The sequence below is a fragment of the Sminthopsis crassicaudata genome, chromosome 2, assembly GCF_048593235.1.
Source record: "Sminthopsis crassicaudata isolate SCR6 chromosome 2, ASM4859323v1, whole genome shotgun sequence".
NCBI lineage: Eukaryota > Metazoa > Chordata > Mammalia > Dasyuromorphia > Dasyuridae > Sminthopsis > Sminthopsis crassicaudata.
This window is the reverse complement of record NC_133618.1, coordinates 503,972,495-503,987,642: the sequence shown is the minus strand read 5'-3', so window position 1 is coordinate 503,987,642 and position 15,148 is coordinate 503,972,495. Positions and strand designations below refer to the sequence as shown.

At 37.3% G+C, this 15,148-nt stretch overlaps 1 protein-coding gene across 8 annotated transcripts in view; it reads left to right on the top strand.

The window, feature by feature from the left end:
* Positions 1 to 15,148, top strand: part of AK8 (adenylate kinase 8) — a 151,768-nt gene that overhangs the window by 17,900 nt on the left and 118,720 nt on the right. For 7 of the 8 annotated variants that reach the window (XM_074293984.1, XM_074293980.1, XM_074293979.1 and 4 more), the window contains exons 4-5: positions 115 to 228; positions 8,490 to 8,558. In XM_074293984.1, the coding sequence (XP_074150085.1) occupies positions 115 to 228; positions 8,490 to 8,558 (183 nt within the window). Of the gene's footprint in view, positions 1 to 114; positions 229 to 8,489; positions 8,559 to 9,617; positions 9,951 to 15,148 lie in introns of those variants that run through there. The other variant, XM_074293987.1, reaches the window with a different exon arrangement.

Genomic DNA, 15,148 nt, shown 5'->3' with positions numbered 1-15,148 from the left:
AAGATAGAAAGCAGAAGGATCTAAATATTTTAATATAACTTATTGCATCATAGAATTTTAATTTGGTAAATATATTCATTTTCTTTACTGATGTTTTCCTTTCTCCATTTTTAGGCGATGTGGCTCTGTAAACATTTGAATGCCTCCCTCATTACATTGGAGAATTTAATATGGAATAAGCTTTCTGGACTAGCTATTAAAGCACTTCAAATCTATGAAAAAGAAGAGGTATGACTTTTTGCTGGTTCTTACCTTAGGCTTTCTCTATTGCTGCTAAACTATTAGTTTATAGATAAACTAGTCTCAGTTTCTGCTTGGATCAAATAAAAGAAAATAGTTCTTTTCAAGAGATGTAGAGAAAACATGTTCAAGGTATGATGGGTAAACAAGTGGGAAAGAGATGGGAGAGAATTCTTAGACATTTCCTCAGTGTGGTACATTGAGAAAAGGTTTCTATGATGCTAGCTGCTAGATAAAAGAAAATAAAAATGATAAAAGAATTGTTTTGAATAAATACAAAGTCTCAGAGTACTTCTTTTATAAAATTTCTAATTTCTTTTGCATATTCTCTATAGGGAGCAGAGAGGAGGGGGATGATGAGGCTTTTTTATTTTATAGATGGTAAAACTGAAGCCCTGAGACATTATTAAGTGACTTTTTATCATAGGTTACATAGCATCTAAGTGGCAGAATTAAGCCATTTATTCACTCCCTTGCCTCTGACATCATAATTAAGAGTATAACTCCTTAAATATCCTGTTATATCATTTAATTCCATGAGAACAAATATACCTGTTGGAGCATATTTGGAGATGAATTCTACTTACAAGCTTTTATTTCAAAGATTTTATCAGGGTAGCTCTATGCTTTCCATGGATAATTTTGCAAATTCTTCCAGAAGATAGTTTTCAGGAGCTGTTTTGAACAGAAAGATTCATTGTCTAATGCCTGATTTTGTGATGGAATCCTCTGCACTTCGCAAAGGTTTATCCTTGGTGTACAGACATACTATCTACCCCCAGGCTTCTATGTCAAGTCTTTTAATTTGTTAATATTTGTACTTTGACTCCATTTTCATGTCCTTCAGGAATCTGGTATCATTATTCATTATTCATTCAGTAGCACTTCTCAAATGTTTATTAAGTACCTACTTTCAAAGTTTAGATACTCATTCTCTGCTTTTGTGGAACTTATAGTCTAATATAGTCAGTCTTAGACTTATATGCTATGATCCACTTCAATATCATATATACCATGGGTGAAGGATGAGTGAAATTAGCAGGATTTGGATCCTCTGAAACTTAAAATTCTCAACATGACCCTATTTTGAAGGAGTAAGGGTAAATATTTCTGCTGTCTATAGAATTTGTTTGCTGTATTCCCTTTTAAGTATTGTATGAATAGAAGCTTCTAAAAGGCAGCAAAGTCAGGAAAATGGACAGCTCTTGTACTTACTAGCTATGGAATTATGGGCAAGGAACTTTATTTTTTGAGGAAGATGAGAAGGAGTAGAAGAGGAAGAAGAAGAGGAAGAGGAGGAGTAGGAAGAAGAAAAGAAAAGGGAAGAAGAACAAGAAAATAAAAAGGAGAAGAAGGAAGAGGAAGGGAGGAGGAAAAGGAAGGAGAAAAGGAGGAAGAAGAAAGAAGAAAAGCAGCAGCATTATTCATAGGGCAGTTACTACTACTCTCAGACAACATGGTAAAGACAGTTAATAAAAAAAATTCTAGTTTATTTCTTCTCACAAAATTCAGTATCCATGGGAGGAGGAGGAGTAGTAACCTTCAACTTAGACCGTGATAATAGTGGAGCATGCACATAAGAAACATGTGTGACAAATAACTATCTTCTACCACTTTAACTATTTTATAGGATTATTTGAAGAAATATTTGAAGAAATCAGTTTTTAAATCTTTAAAGTGATATTACATTTCCATGAATTAGCATTAGTTCCATTTATATCTCTATAGATCATAAGCAATAATAAACTTTTGCACTGTTTTATGTAGCATACATTTTATTCAGTAGCTTTCTTCTATCTATACATTCAGATCTTTTTGATCATGGCAAACACATTAATTTGCATCTGAGGCCATCTTTGCCTTTTGATGATAACTGTTAGTGCAAATATCTTTGTATTTCAATTCAAAACAACTTGGCAAGGTTAACCCACACCAAAGTGTGGATACAGTTCCTCAGATGATATTGCCCTTTTGGGCCAATCCAGACATCATCTAAAAGAAGGCAACTGATGATAGTCCATTTAGATTTGCCACTCTGAATGGAAGAGAAACAGGAAAGAATACATTTTTAGGATCTTTTAGGATCATCATCTGCCAAAATAGATGATGTGACTGAGGCATGACCTGCAGTTTTCCATTCACCTCTGTTTTCCAGACTCTTTACTTTTCTGGCAGCATTTATTAATAACAGAAGGGTGCTGGAATTCCTCACAATCTTACCCCAATGTCTATGCATATTTGCAGTATTAATTGTTTGTATTCCTACCCCAGAGTGCTGGAAAACATTTTTGGGCTTAACATAAGTGTAGAAAAAATTAACTGATTTTATATAAAAGACAAGCTTTTATGGGGAAAATGTTTATTTTTATTGTGAAGATGATTTTATTAGATTCATAAAATTCAACTTAGATGACAGAATTTATACAAAACCCTCCTGGGTTTAATTATACTAATTATCCACATATTTTTAGATCATATCAAGTACTTTCAAGGGTGCCTTGTTGGGGTTATTTGGTTCAGAAACACTGATGGGAGGGAAGATAAAAAGCAAGGCTGTCAAGATTAATAAGATAGTTAAAGGAGTTTCTGAAGGACTGAAATTGGTGAGGTCTTGGTGGTTGACTGTAAGTCTATAGAATGTAGTCTGCGAGGAAAACAGCAGTTAGTTACATGGTTCTTCCATATCCTTAGGCTGATTGGGATTCTTTGTGCCTCTTTTTAGAAAAAATAACAAACCTTTTCAATACTCACAATATGTTATTTTTCTCTTGCTATTTTCAGCCCATTTACCTTAATGTATATCTGTATAGACTGTACAGTTCCATAAAGATAATTATATCATAGATAGTAAAACAAAGATAGAACCCAAATTCTAGATTTCTATATTATAATGAGAGAGATTCACATTTTATACCACTATGGGCATGGGAGCATGTATATAATCCTGATCCATCAAGAACTTTATAAAGGGAATTCATGTCTAATTAATAGTGACTGCAAACTTAATGTGAGTCAAATATCTTATGGCAGCCAAAACCTACCCTATCTTAGACCCCATTAATGGAGGGCTATGAAGAAGTGATAGTCTTGCTCTCCTCTGCTTCAGTCAGATCATATCTGAACTGTATTGTGTTCAATTCTGAGTGCTCTATTTTAGGGAAAATATTAGCATTTGAGAAGCAACTAGAAGAGTGAGAAGACTTGAAATTATGCCAGATGAAGATGTGAGAAGGAACCCGAAGGATTTAGCCTTTTTTTTTTTTCCCCTGAGGCTGGGGTTAAGTGACTTGCCCAGGGTCACACAGCTAGGAAGTGTTAAGTGTCTGAGACCAGATTTGAACTCAGGTCCTCCTGAATTCAGGGCTGGTGCTCTATCCACTGCGCCACCTCGCTGCCCCAGGATTTAGCCTTAAGAAAAGAAGATTGTGATAGGGAGAGGTGACCTAAGGATGTCTGTCATCTTATTGATTGATCACTGGGGACTGGATGGCTAGGCAGGATCCCTTTCTTCCTTTACCATTTGTTAACCAGACAGAAATGGCAGCTATGGGTGGCCATGGAGGAAAAGAGCAAGTTAGAGACGGAGAGTAAGGAATCAAACAGAAGTTTAGTTTCAAAGTGAGGGAAACAGCTTGCAAGCAAGGACACATGTGCAGGAGCCCTAGTAGGGGGTGGGGGAAGAATCTGCTTTAGTGGACTGAACATTGAATTAAATACTTGTGGCTAGACAGGGACAAACAGTAGTGTAGCAACAGTAGTGAGGCTCAGCAAGCAACAGTGGCGAGGTTTTCTAGAGACCAAAAATCCATTCATTGCAGGGCTTTGTGCCTGGGCTTGTTGGTGCTTGCCCAAGCTCAGCGTCCATCAGTTCCAAAAGGTGAGAACTACTAATAATCTTACATAAGAGATTATACATACATACACAGTTCTTATATCCATAAGGTTATGAATATATATGATTATGTATATGTGTACATATCTGTGTATATATACATATATAGATATATACAGACAGACATATAGATATTTAGTAGTTTTGTTTGTATTCAACTCAACAACTAGATATAAATATATGTATATATAGGTATGAATGTGTATGTTTGTGTATTTAAAGCTAGAAAAATTTCAGAGGCCATCTAGTTTGACTCCTTCATTTTTCAGGTGATCAAACTGAGGTCCAGGGAAGTGAAAGTCTTATCCAAAGCCACAGAAGATCAGAAGCAGTATTCGTATTTAGTTAGGTTTTTTGGCTGCAGAACCGTTGCTCTTTCCACTGTTCCATGCCAAGAGCATGGTTCCTCTCCTTCAGGAACAGATATAGACTCTATGTGTCTACATATCCTCTCTACCTAACTGTATGTACTAGAATAAGCTCTTTGATGTCAGGGCTGACATGAAGTTTTTGTCTTTATGATCCTGTTGCCTAACATAGTCTCTTGTAGAGAGTAGGCATTTCATATATATTTTTAAAGAGTGAATTGAATACAAGAACAGCTAACAGTACAAAACAACTCCCAGTAAGTCCTAGATGTATAGGTCAGAAGACAGGAGTCATTGCATGCTGGGGTAATCAGGAATATTCCAAGGAAGAGTTGGGGCTTGTAGTCCTTATATTCTATTTCAGCTCCTTCTCAATAGGGAAGGACATCTTTTACTTCTTTGTATTCTTTATAGCTTCTATATACAGGGCTTGCACAGAGGAGGAGCTCAATAAATATTTACTGAATGAATGACTTGAACTGAATATCAGCTTTCTTGTCTGTCAAATGATGGGTTAGATTAGATGATCTCTAAGATACCTTTCAGCTCTAAATCTCATGATAAGCTGAGTCTCGAAGATGGGGAGGATTCAAATAGGCAGAGGGCATAGGGGAATTAATTCCAGGAGAACAACATAAAGGGAAAGGCCTGGAGGCAGCTCTGCCTAACTCACCAAAATCCTTCCCCTTTATTTATTAAAAAAAAAGAGAGAGAAGAAAAGAAGAAAAAACCTATGTTTTAAGAAGTTTGTAATTGCAAATCAAAGGTGCCATACCTATGGAGAATTAATCAATTGATAAACATTTATAAAGCACCTGCTGTGTGCCAGATGAAGCATCTAGATGCCTCAGTGGATAGAGCCCTGAGCCTACAGTCAGGAAGACCTGAGTTCAAATGCAGCTTCAGACACTTACTAGTTGTATGACTTTGGGCAAATCATTTCTGTTTGTCTGAAAGAAGGAAATGGCAAATACTTCAGTATCTTTGCCAGGAAAACCCCATGGACAGATATAATCCACAGGCTCACAAAGAGCTGGAGGTGACTGAATAATAACAACAACGTCCCAGGCACTGGGCTAAGTGCTGAAGATACAAAGGGAGCCATAAAGCCGTACCGTCCTCAGGGAGCTCAGATTTATCACCTATCCTGGTGCTTCTGAATCACAGGAAGCAGGGAAGAATGAGTTAATAGTGATTTTGGTGATTATGAGACACGATCCCACCAGAACATTGCTGTTTGCAACATTTGGAGACCTGGAACAAGAAGTGAGAGATTTCCAAATTTAGAGAAATCCAACAGACTTGCGCTTAAAAGGGATGAAGTAGTCTCAGTGCATTGCAGTTTTCTCTAAGCAAAAGCAGAGCCGTGAGCGTGCATCTTGAGCAGCAGAAAACCTAGGACTGAGCTGGGATGCTTGGGGATAGCCATTAACTGGCTTGACTGGGGCCTCCCGCCAGTGTGTGCCCCTTTGCTCCCTTCAGGGCTGATGGGGCGCAGGATCTTATCATAAACTCTGAAAAGAGTAAAGTCTAATTTCTGTTCAGGTTTGGCAGGATTTGGAGGAGTGGACCCCCTGGAAACTGCTAACCCCTGTTGACATGACACATCAAAGAGCTAAGCAAGACAGAAGCAGTTTCAGGGAGCAGCATGATGCACCTTTGGAAGGTGACAGACTCAAAGCCATAGCCCTATGCTCCAGCAGCGCAAGGCTGCGGGAGGCTTTGACGTCCCACACTATGGGACCTGTCGTCTTTCAAACCCCAGGTTTCTTTGACTTACTCCAGTCTCCCCCATCTACACTTTTACCTCTCGAATGCCACCTCCAGAGTGACTGTTGTCGGGGAGGGGAGAAAGAGTTGGAGAAAATCAAGTGGAGCAGAAACCCAGCCTTGTTCTGGGAGTTTGTGCCCTTGCACTCTTTTTTGAAACCATCTTTATTTCCATTCCTTAGTCTCTGACCTGGGCCACTCCTGGATTTAGGAGGGGTGGACTTGAGGATCAAGGGTAGGACCTGGCAGAAATATGGTGGAACAAAAGAGGGGTCACCTTGAATGGAGAGTCTTTCCAAATGCTTTCCCCTTTTCTCTAGCCCCTCTCCTCAAAGATCCTTGGACAAAAAATGCTTCTACTAGAAAGAGACCTCATTGGGCTTCATTTCCTGGGTCCCACCTGGCCCTGATGGTGAGCTGAGATTGGAGCAGCTAGCTACTTCTGAACCTAAATAAAGATAATAAAGATCCTCTGTGGGAAGTTAAAGGTTTTCAAACAATTTGCCTTTCCTTTCTATTTCATCCCATCCTCATTACTACTTTCCTAATTATCTTCCCTTCTAAACCACATTAAGGATATAAAAAGACTGGAAGAAAAAGACAGAAAAAATAAAAGATCAGGAGGAAAATTCCACATTTAAGATGTGGCAGGGGAGACTCTTCCCCCTTCAAAATCATAAAAAAATGAACAAAAATTTATTTTTTCCCATTCCCTTCCCCAAACCTTTGCTTCTCTAAATGAAATAAAAATTTTTATAAGTAAACCAAGCTATTCACAGCATATCTTTATGTTCCTAAACCAACAAAGTATATGTATTTCAATTTTAAAAAATTGTTTATTCACTGGGAAGCGAATGTAAATTGTTAGCACTACTGTCTATCTACCAGGTTACTTATACCTTCGGAAGCCAATAATAAATGTGCAACAAGAAAATGGTATTTACACACATATATTGTATCTAGGTTATATTGTAACACATGTAAAATGTATGGGATTACCTGTCATGGGGGGAGGGAGTGGAGGGAGGGAGGGGATAATTTGGAAAAATGAATAAAAAAAATTGTTTATTTTGTTTCTCTCACTTCAAAATTTCTGGAAATTTTATAAATTTTTGTGCATCCAGACAAATTTTATGGACTATGCATATAGCTTACTTCCTCTTTAATCACCTCCTTTGAGTCTCAGCTCTTTGAAGATTCAAATTCTCTACATTCGCAGGACTTATTTCCATGGGTCTTCTTGAGGTTTCTTCTTAACTATACACTGTACTTACTAACTATACACAACTAACAATGTTTGTGGTATGGGTGCTCAGTTGTCCTGTTTGGGAGCATTGTGAATGGAGCAGATGCCACATTTTCTGACATGTGTCAAAAGAGTGCCCCCAGTTTAACTGTATTTTTCCCTTCTCAAGTGATCAAAGCATAAATATAGATTTTTAAAATTTCATTTTAAGTAAAAAGTATTCTACTCCAAAGTACATTACTCACTTCCCACAGAATTCACATTATTATGACGTTATGAGTGTTCAGGGAAAGGGAGTTACACACTGTTCTAGAAAGCCCTATAGAGAAGAGTTTTTCACTTCCCTTAAATCAGGACTTGTACTAACTCAGCCACGGGAGTGAGTGCAGATATAGGCACTATTGGGATTCTTTTTTACCCATTGATGCAATTCTTGGAGAAAATTGGACATCTCTGGTTTAGAACACTTCTAGGATTCTAGATTTTCTGGGAGATTAGTAAAATAGACACTAGAAATTTCATTGAAATCTGTCATCTCACTGACTATGAGAGCATGGCAAACCTTCAAGAGTGGCTTATTTGTTGAGTGAAGAATGAAGAGTTTAAGAAACTGATTTAGTCTTCTAAGAATCTTTAGAGTACAAACAGATGTTGGGTTAAGCTAGTGTCTCTGGTCCTTCATCACTGGAGGTGTTTCAGGGAAGAAAGAGAATTTAGAAGAAGAGGAAAGACTGGAAATGCGCTTCCAAGTTTCTTTTTTTTTTTTTAAAAGTTATTTGAATTTTTCACTTCTAAAGCTGTCTGAATTATATGATACTGATTTAGGATTTGAAGAACTTTAATTTTAAAAGTATATTCCTTTAACCAGTATTCTTGCCTATTAAAATTCCTTTTTACCTTCCCTGTGAATAGCTCATCCTTATCATATTCTTCTTCTTCTTTTTTTTTTTTGTACATTTGGTGCTTTTTCTAGGCAATTCCTGATTTTCTATTAATAAAATTGCTCCTGGAACGTATGTCAAAAGAAGAATGCGTCTCAAAGGTAAGAATACTTCCTTAGAGATCAACAGGGCAATCTGGGAGTACCATTAGTTCACATGATGGGACTAGAAAAGGGAATCAGCTAGGGGACTTTGGATCTGATGGCCTTTTTCAACAACGACCTGGAGAGTGTAGGGTATCATAAGCAGGAAAAGAGAAAGATGAGCAGTGTACATACTAATCTTCTAGAGTAGAGATGATCAAAGGCAGAACATGGAAGACTGCTCTGTGGCAGGCCCAGAAAGTTGATGGGCAAATCAGATAAACACATACCATCTAAAAAACAAAAGGTTGAATTTGCCTTTTACCTTTGATGAAGAGGAAAAGAGAATTTTGGCAGTTTTCTCTTCTTTTCTTTAGGGAGACCTTTAGAAATGACTGGATTTTTTTACACTGTAGTAGTGATTTGTAGCCTGCTCATCTACCCCTTTTTTACTTTTTCCTATTACTCTTTTTTTTGGAAACAAAAACTAAACAGAGTTCAGATGACTGTAATTCAGATAAGTTGTATAATTTCACCACTAGGTATCACAACTCACAACTGACTTGATCATATTTAACAAGATGCCTTAGGTTCTGGAAATTGCAGGATTCCCTTAGTTATATGCATAGAAATGCCAGAGAAGGGGCCAAATTCTATTGTTCTCAGAGGAACCCCAACTCTGCCTCTCCCAGCTAACATCTCCACCTTTCTCTGGGTAACCAGGCCCATATCAAACAATCTATGACTATTTATGAAGGACCTATAATGTATCAGACACTGTGTCAATATGAAGGGTATAATTATTGTGGTTTTATCCAAACAAAAAACCTCCCAAGTTTCCATTCTCCAGGAACCCCCATCTCTATCCTGAAATTATGGTATTGTTCTGTGCCATAGTCACTTGACCTTGACATAATGGAGTTTCTTTCCACAGAAAAAGACAGAATGTTTTCAACTGTATAGTGTTTTACTCTTAGCATAGAAATAATAAAAGCAATTTTAATAAATAAAAGCTGTTTAGCTGTCAACCAGACAGAAGTGGCTTCTAATCTGTGGGTGACCAGAGCTGAATGGAGCAGGCTAGAGACAGGAGTCAGGAATCAAATGGAAGTTTAATTTCAAAGAGAGGGAAACAGCTTGCAAGCAAGGACTCATGTGCTGAAACCCTTCCCCTAGTGGGGAGGGACGACCTGCTTTGCTTTAGTGAGGCCAAATCTCAACACTAAGACCAGGGGCTGCCCTGACAATGAGGGGTAACAGCCACAATGTGACAAGTCTGATTCATAGCAGGGCTTCATGACCAGAACATGGATATGCAGGCGCTTGTCCAAGTTCAGGTGCTGCTCACAACAATACAATAATTCTATGAAATAATTCTGGGATTTTGCTGTTTGTGAGATCATTCAGAGGGTGAGTGCAAAGAATTGTTGTTTGTGCCAAGTCCAGGATACAGCTTGCTTGCTTGCTTAGCTTTGGCTCTGGAAAACAAGGTGTCTCCTAGTACCTTGATACAACATATAATAAAACTTAACATTGCAGCTGCTTCTCCTGGTTGCAGAGGGTACATGATACAGTTCGGTTTGCTGTCCTCCTTGGAGTTGGCAAAGGAGCACAGAATTGCCAGCTACATTTTTATACATGCCACCCACTAGGGCAGATCATTAACTGAAGACTAAGAAATTGGGCTCCCAAGACTTAGCCCTCTTCCTTAGAGCAACAAGGGTACATGGGCTTAGGACTAGGAATAAATGGAAGCTCAGTGTCCTGCCACTGGAAGGGACATCTGACTGTTTCTTTTCACAACTAGGTCATGAGTTGGGAGTCATGGTGCAGACAGACAAAGCCAATGTGAGAGTGGACAGAAACTCTCTCAGCTCTACTTGCCATATAAACTTTGTGTTCTCCTCTGTCTCTGACCTCATAATTTAAGTTTCTAATGTCTGAAAAGTATGACCTTTCTAAGTCTCTTAAGTCTGTGGCTCCTCTGCTTATGCTATCACTTTCTTAATCCTTTTAAAGCATTAGAAACCAAGTTTTCCCAGCAAAAGAGGAGTAATCAAAAAGTAAGAGGGGCTCTATACAAAGCAGAGTCTGATCTTTATCATGTCTTACTCTGTATAGATGTCGGGGTGGGGAGTAGACTTGACTTTACTTTAGTAGCTTTACTTCTTTACTTCTTTACTTTCTTTACTTCTTTACTTTCTTTACTTTCTTTAGTAGCTTTACTTCTTTACTTCTAGCTTTACTTCTCTGCACAGTCATTTCTTATGTCACCACCCTTCTTATGGTACTACAGGTAGCACAAATACAGATGTTGGTTTGTGGATAGAATTCTCTGATCTTCCGTGTTGGAACATGGTATTTCTTTCTTTTTAAGCTAGTGTCTTATGATATGCCAAAGCCACTTTCAGTAGCTTGGTCAACAGTTTGGAAATGATTATTTCAATCGTTCATTCAGTAAGTCCCTACTGTGGGTCAGGTACAGATTGAAGCCCCTCAGACACAAGCTAAAAAATGTAACAATCCTTGCCTTTTAAGGGACTTATGTTGTACTGCTAACTATTTATAGTTTATGAAGGCTTTTACAAAAAAACACATTATTTCATTTGTTCTATAAGAAAATCTCAGATGTATGTGCTTGTGGAATAAAAGGTACAAGACGGAATCTGGACTGATAAAGCTTGGAAGATAAAAGTTTTAATTAGGCAAACTATTGCTATTGTCCAAAATACCCCCACAACTTCAAGCTCACTTCTGTGGCAGATACGTTGATCTCTAGGTGCTGTACTGAGCTGTGGTATCCTCACATTTGACAGGATTCTTCCATTTGAATTGTCTGTCATCCTATTTTTAAAATTTTATTTTTTGTAGTCAGCTAAAATCTGTCTTCTAATCCTTCCACCCCACTCTTCACCATCACTTGAGACATAAGGAAAAACAAACTTGGTTATAAACGTGGTCAATTGGCTCTGTCCAAATTATTATTAGTCTCATTATATATTCTGAATTCTTCACTTCTCCATTAGGAGATAGGTAATATGTTTCATCATTAGTCTTCTGGAATTGTGGTTAGTCATTACATTGATAAAAGTTCCTAATTTTTTCAAATTTGTTTTCCTTTATCATATTGCTGTGATTGTATGAATTTGTTTTGTTTTCAGATCCTACAAGTCTTCACAGGTTTCAAACATTTCTTACAACACAATAATGTTCTATCACATTTGTATATCATTATTTGTTCATCCATCCCCAAATTTACAAACACTCCCTCAGATTCCTATTGTTTGCCATCTCAAAAGAGTTATAAATATTTTTATATATTTTTAGAATTTATTTTGCTTAGGAAATATCATTCCTTTAATCTATCCTCCATCTCTCTCTCTCTTTCTCTCTCTCTGTCTCTCTGTCTCTGTCTCTTGTCTCTGTCTCTATCTGTCTATCTCTTCTGTGTCTCTCTCTGCCTCTGTGTCTCCCTGTATCTCTGTCTCTGTCTCTCTCTTTGTGTGGATGTCTCTATCATATTTTTTCCTACCTCAATCACTTCCAATGAGAGTGAGGTTCAAGTGTCAGCCAGTCTCCCTCTCGACCCCCTCCTTGGGTGAATGGATGTCTCCTTGTACACCTTGACTTTGTGAGATTAATTTTCTCTTTCCTTTCCCTTCCTCCACTCTCCAGTGTATTCCTCTTCTCCTTTCTATTTTTAAAATGGTCAAGACCTAACAAAACTATTCTGTCTTTGCCTAATTAGATTCCCTTTATGAATCCTGATGTTAATAGGATTTATAGGGAACAAATGTACCATCTCCCCTATATTCAAAATGTAAGCAATTTATCCTTATGTTCATGTTCATCAATTTATGTTTTTTTTAAACTCCTGTGTTGAACTTTAGAGTTTCAAAAACAACTCTGATCTTTTCATCAGGCATGTTTGGAAGTGATTTTTTTCATTAAAAAAATCCATTTTTTCCTTTGTAGCATTATAGTTAGTTTTTCTGGGTATGCTATTCTTATCTGTCCAAATTTCTTCTTCAGTATTACATTCAAAGTTTTCCACTCCTTTACAGTAGTGGTTGCTAAATCATGTATAATCCTGATCATGACTTCTCAGTAGATTAATTCAGGTGAAATTGTTTGTTTGTTTGTTTTTCTTTGACCTGGCTATAATGTTGCTGAGAATTTTCACTTTCAGATTTAGGTGGATTCTGTCTAGAAACACTCTGGTTCTCTGAGTTTTTTGTTTTGTTTTGTTTTGGTTATGGACTTCATATAGTTTAATAATTCTTTTTTTTTTCTTGAAGCAATTGGGGTTAAGTGACTTTCCCAAAGTCACACAGCTAGGAAGTGTTAAATGTCTGAGACTGGATTTGAACTCAGGTCCTCCTGACTTCAGGGCTGGTGTTCTATCCACTGCACCAACTAGCTGCCCCTAGTCTAATGATTCTTAAACTTTTTCTCCTCTATCTGTTTTTCAATTAAGTTTTGTTTTGTTTTTGCTATGAGATCCTTTTAATTTTCTTTAATTTTTTCAATCTTTTGAATTTGTTTTAATATTTCTTGCTGAATTATGGAATCATTGGTTTCTATTTTATACATCCTAGTTTTCAGCGAATTTGTTGCTTGGGTAAGATTTTATAGATCTTATGTTAATTCCTTTCCAATTCATTTAAAAGAATTTTTTCAACTTAAAAAAATGTGCTTCATTTTTTCTGGAATTATAGTTGAGTTTGTGTCCAAGCTGTCTTTTCTTTGGAGAAATTGCTTGCAGATGTTTTGAAATCTTTCTCTTTTGAGTTTGTATATTGAGCATCCCTTCCGCCAAAATAACTTATTATATTAGAGTTTTAAAAATTGTTATTGCTTGTTTTCCCAATCTTTTAGCCTACTTCTTGACTTTGAATTTAATGTTAGTATTGGGCTCTGACACATTTCTGAGGAGAAGACTGGCCAGGTCCTGATGCTGATTTCCTGGAGTTATTTAGTGTCATATTATTTTAGTGCTGTCAGAATTGTCTGATCCAGGACAAAGTTAATCGCTATCTCCATATTCTGAACTCTATAAATTTCTTTACCTGGGTTTTAATTAGTATAGTAGACTGCTCTTATACTCAGCCACTATTAGTCAGCTAGGAAATTCTGGTGAGTTAGAATGACAAAAAGGAAAGTTCCTCTTTTGCCTAGGGTTTCTGCCCTGATTATTCCTTTGTACGCTTGGCTAGAGATGCTGTAGCTGAGATTCTGTTCTGTTCCTTCTGCTGTGAGTTCTCCTTCTTAGTCTCTGTAACCCTGAAATGGGTAGTGGGCAACAAAGCTACTAGTTGGTATCTGTCCCAATTGAAGTACCCTGGTATAATAAGTCTGGGGGTGATTTCCTGCTCTGGTGTGTCTGTCTGACTTCTGGAAACCTCTTGCCCTGACTCAGTCCCAGTTTCAGCTGTCAACTTTTATCTGTCCCCCTTTGCTGATCTAAACTGGACAAATGATTCACTGTGACTTTTTGATGACTTTCTCATTAGAATTTGATCTGAATTGATAAATGTTGGAGGGGATATGGGAAAATGGGACACTATTGTTGGTGGAGTTGTGAACAAATCCCCAAAGGGCTATCAAACTGTGTATATCCTTTGATCCAGTGTTTCTACTGGGCCTATATCCCAAAAAGATCGTAAAAAAGGGAAAAGGACCCACATGTGCTAAAATGTTTGTGGCAGCCCTTTTTGTAGTGGCAAGGAATTGGAAACTGAGTGGATGCCCATCAGTTGGAAAATGGCTGAATAAGTTAAGGCATATGAATGTGATGGAATATTAATGTTCTATAAGAAATGATCAACAGGATGATTTCAGAGAGGCTTAGAGAGAATTACATGAACTGATGCTAAGTGAAGTGAGCATAACCAGGAGATCATTGCATACGGCAACAGCAAGATTATGTAATGATCAACTGAGATGGACTTGGTTCTTTTTAACAATGAGGTGATTCAGGCCAATTCCAGACTTATGATGGATAGAGTCATCTGAATCTAGAGAGAGGACTGTGGGGACTGAATGTGAATTATAACATAGTATTTTCATCTTTTTTGTTATTGTGTGTTGGCTTTTTGTTTTCCTTCTCATTTTTTTCCCTTTTTGATCTGATTTTTCTTGTACAGCATGATAATTCTGGGAATATGTGGAAACATGTTTAACATATATTGGATTGCTTGCTGTCTAAGGGAGGTGGTGGGGAAAAAGAGGGAGAGAATTTGGAACACAGCATTTTGTAGAAGTGAATGTTGAAACCTATGCATATATTTTGAAAATAAAAAACTTAAAATGAAATTAAATTTAAAAAGGATTCAATCTGGTGAATGTTCTAGACATTTTTGGAAGAGCTGTAGAGGGGAGTTCAGCTACATTGCTTTTGCCTTTATGCCATCTTGGCTCTGCTCTGATTACAATGCCTATTCTTCTATGTCTATTGAACATCTCAAACTGAATTTCCCATCTCAAATTCAGCATTTCTAAAACAGAATCCAAAATAAATATGTTATTTCCTTCTCAAACCTATTCCTCTTCCAAATTTCCATATTTCTATCAAGGACACCAGCATCCTTTCAGTCACTCAGACTTAT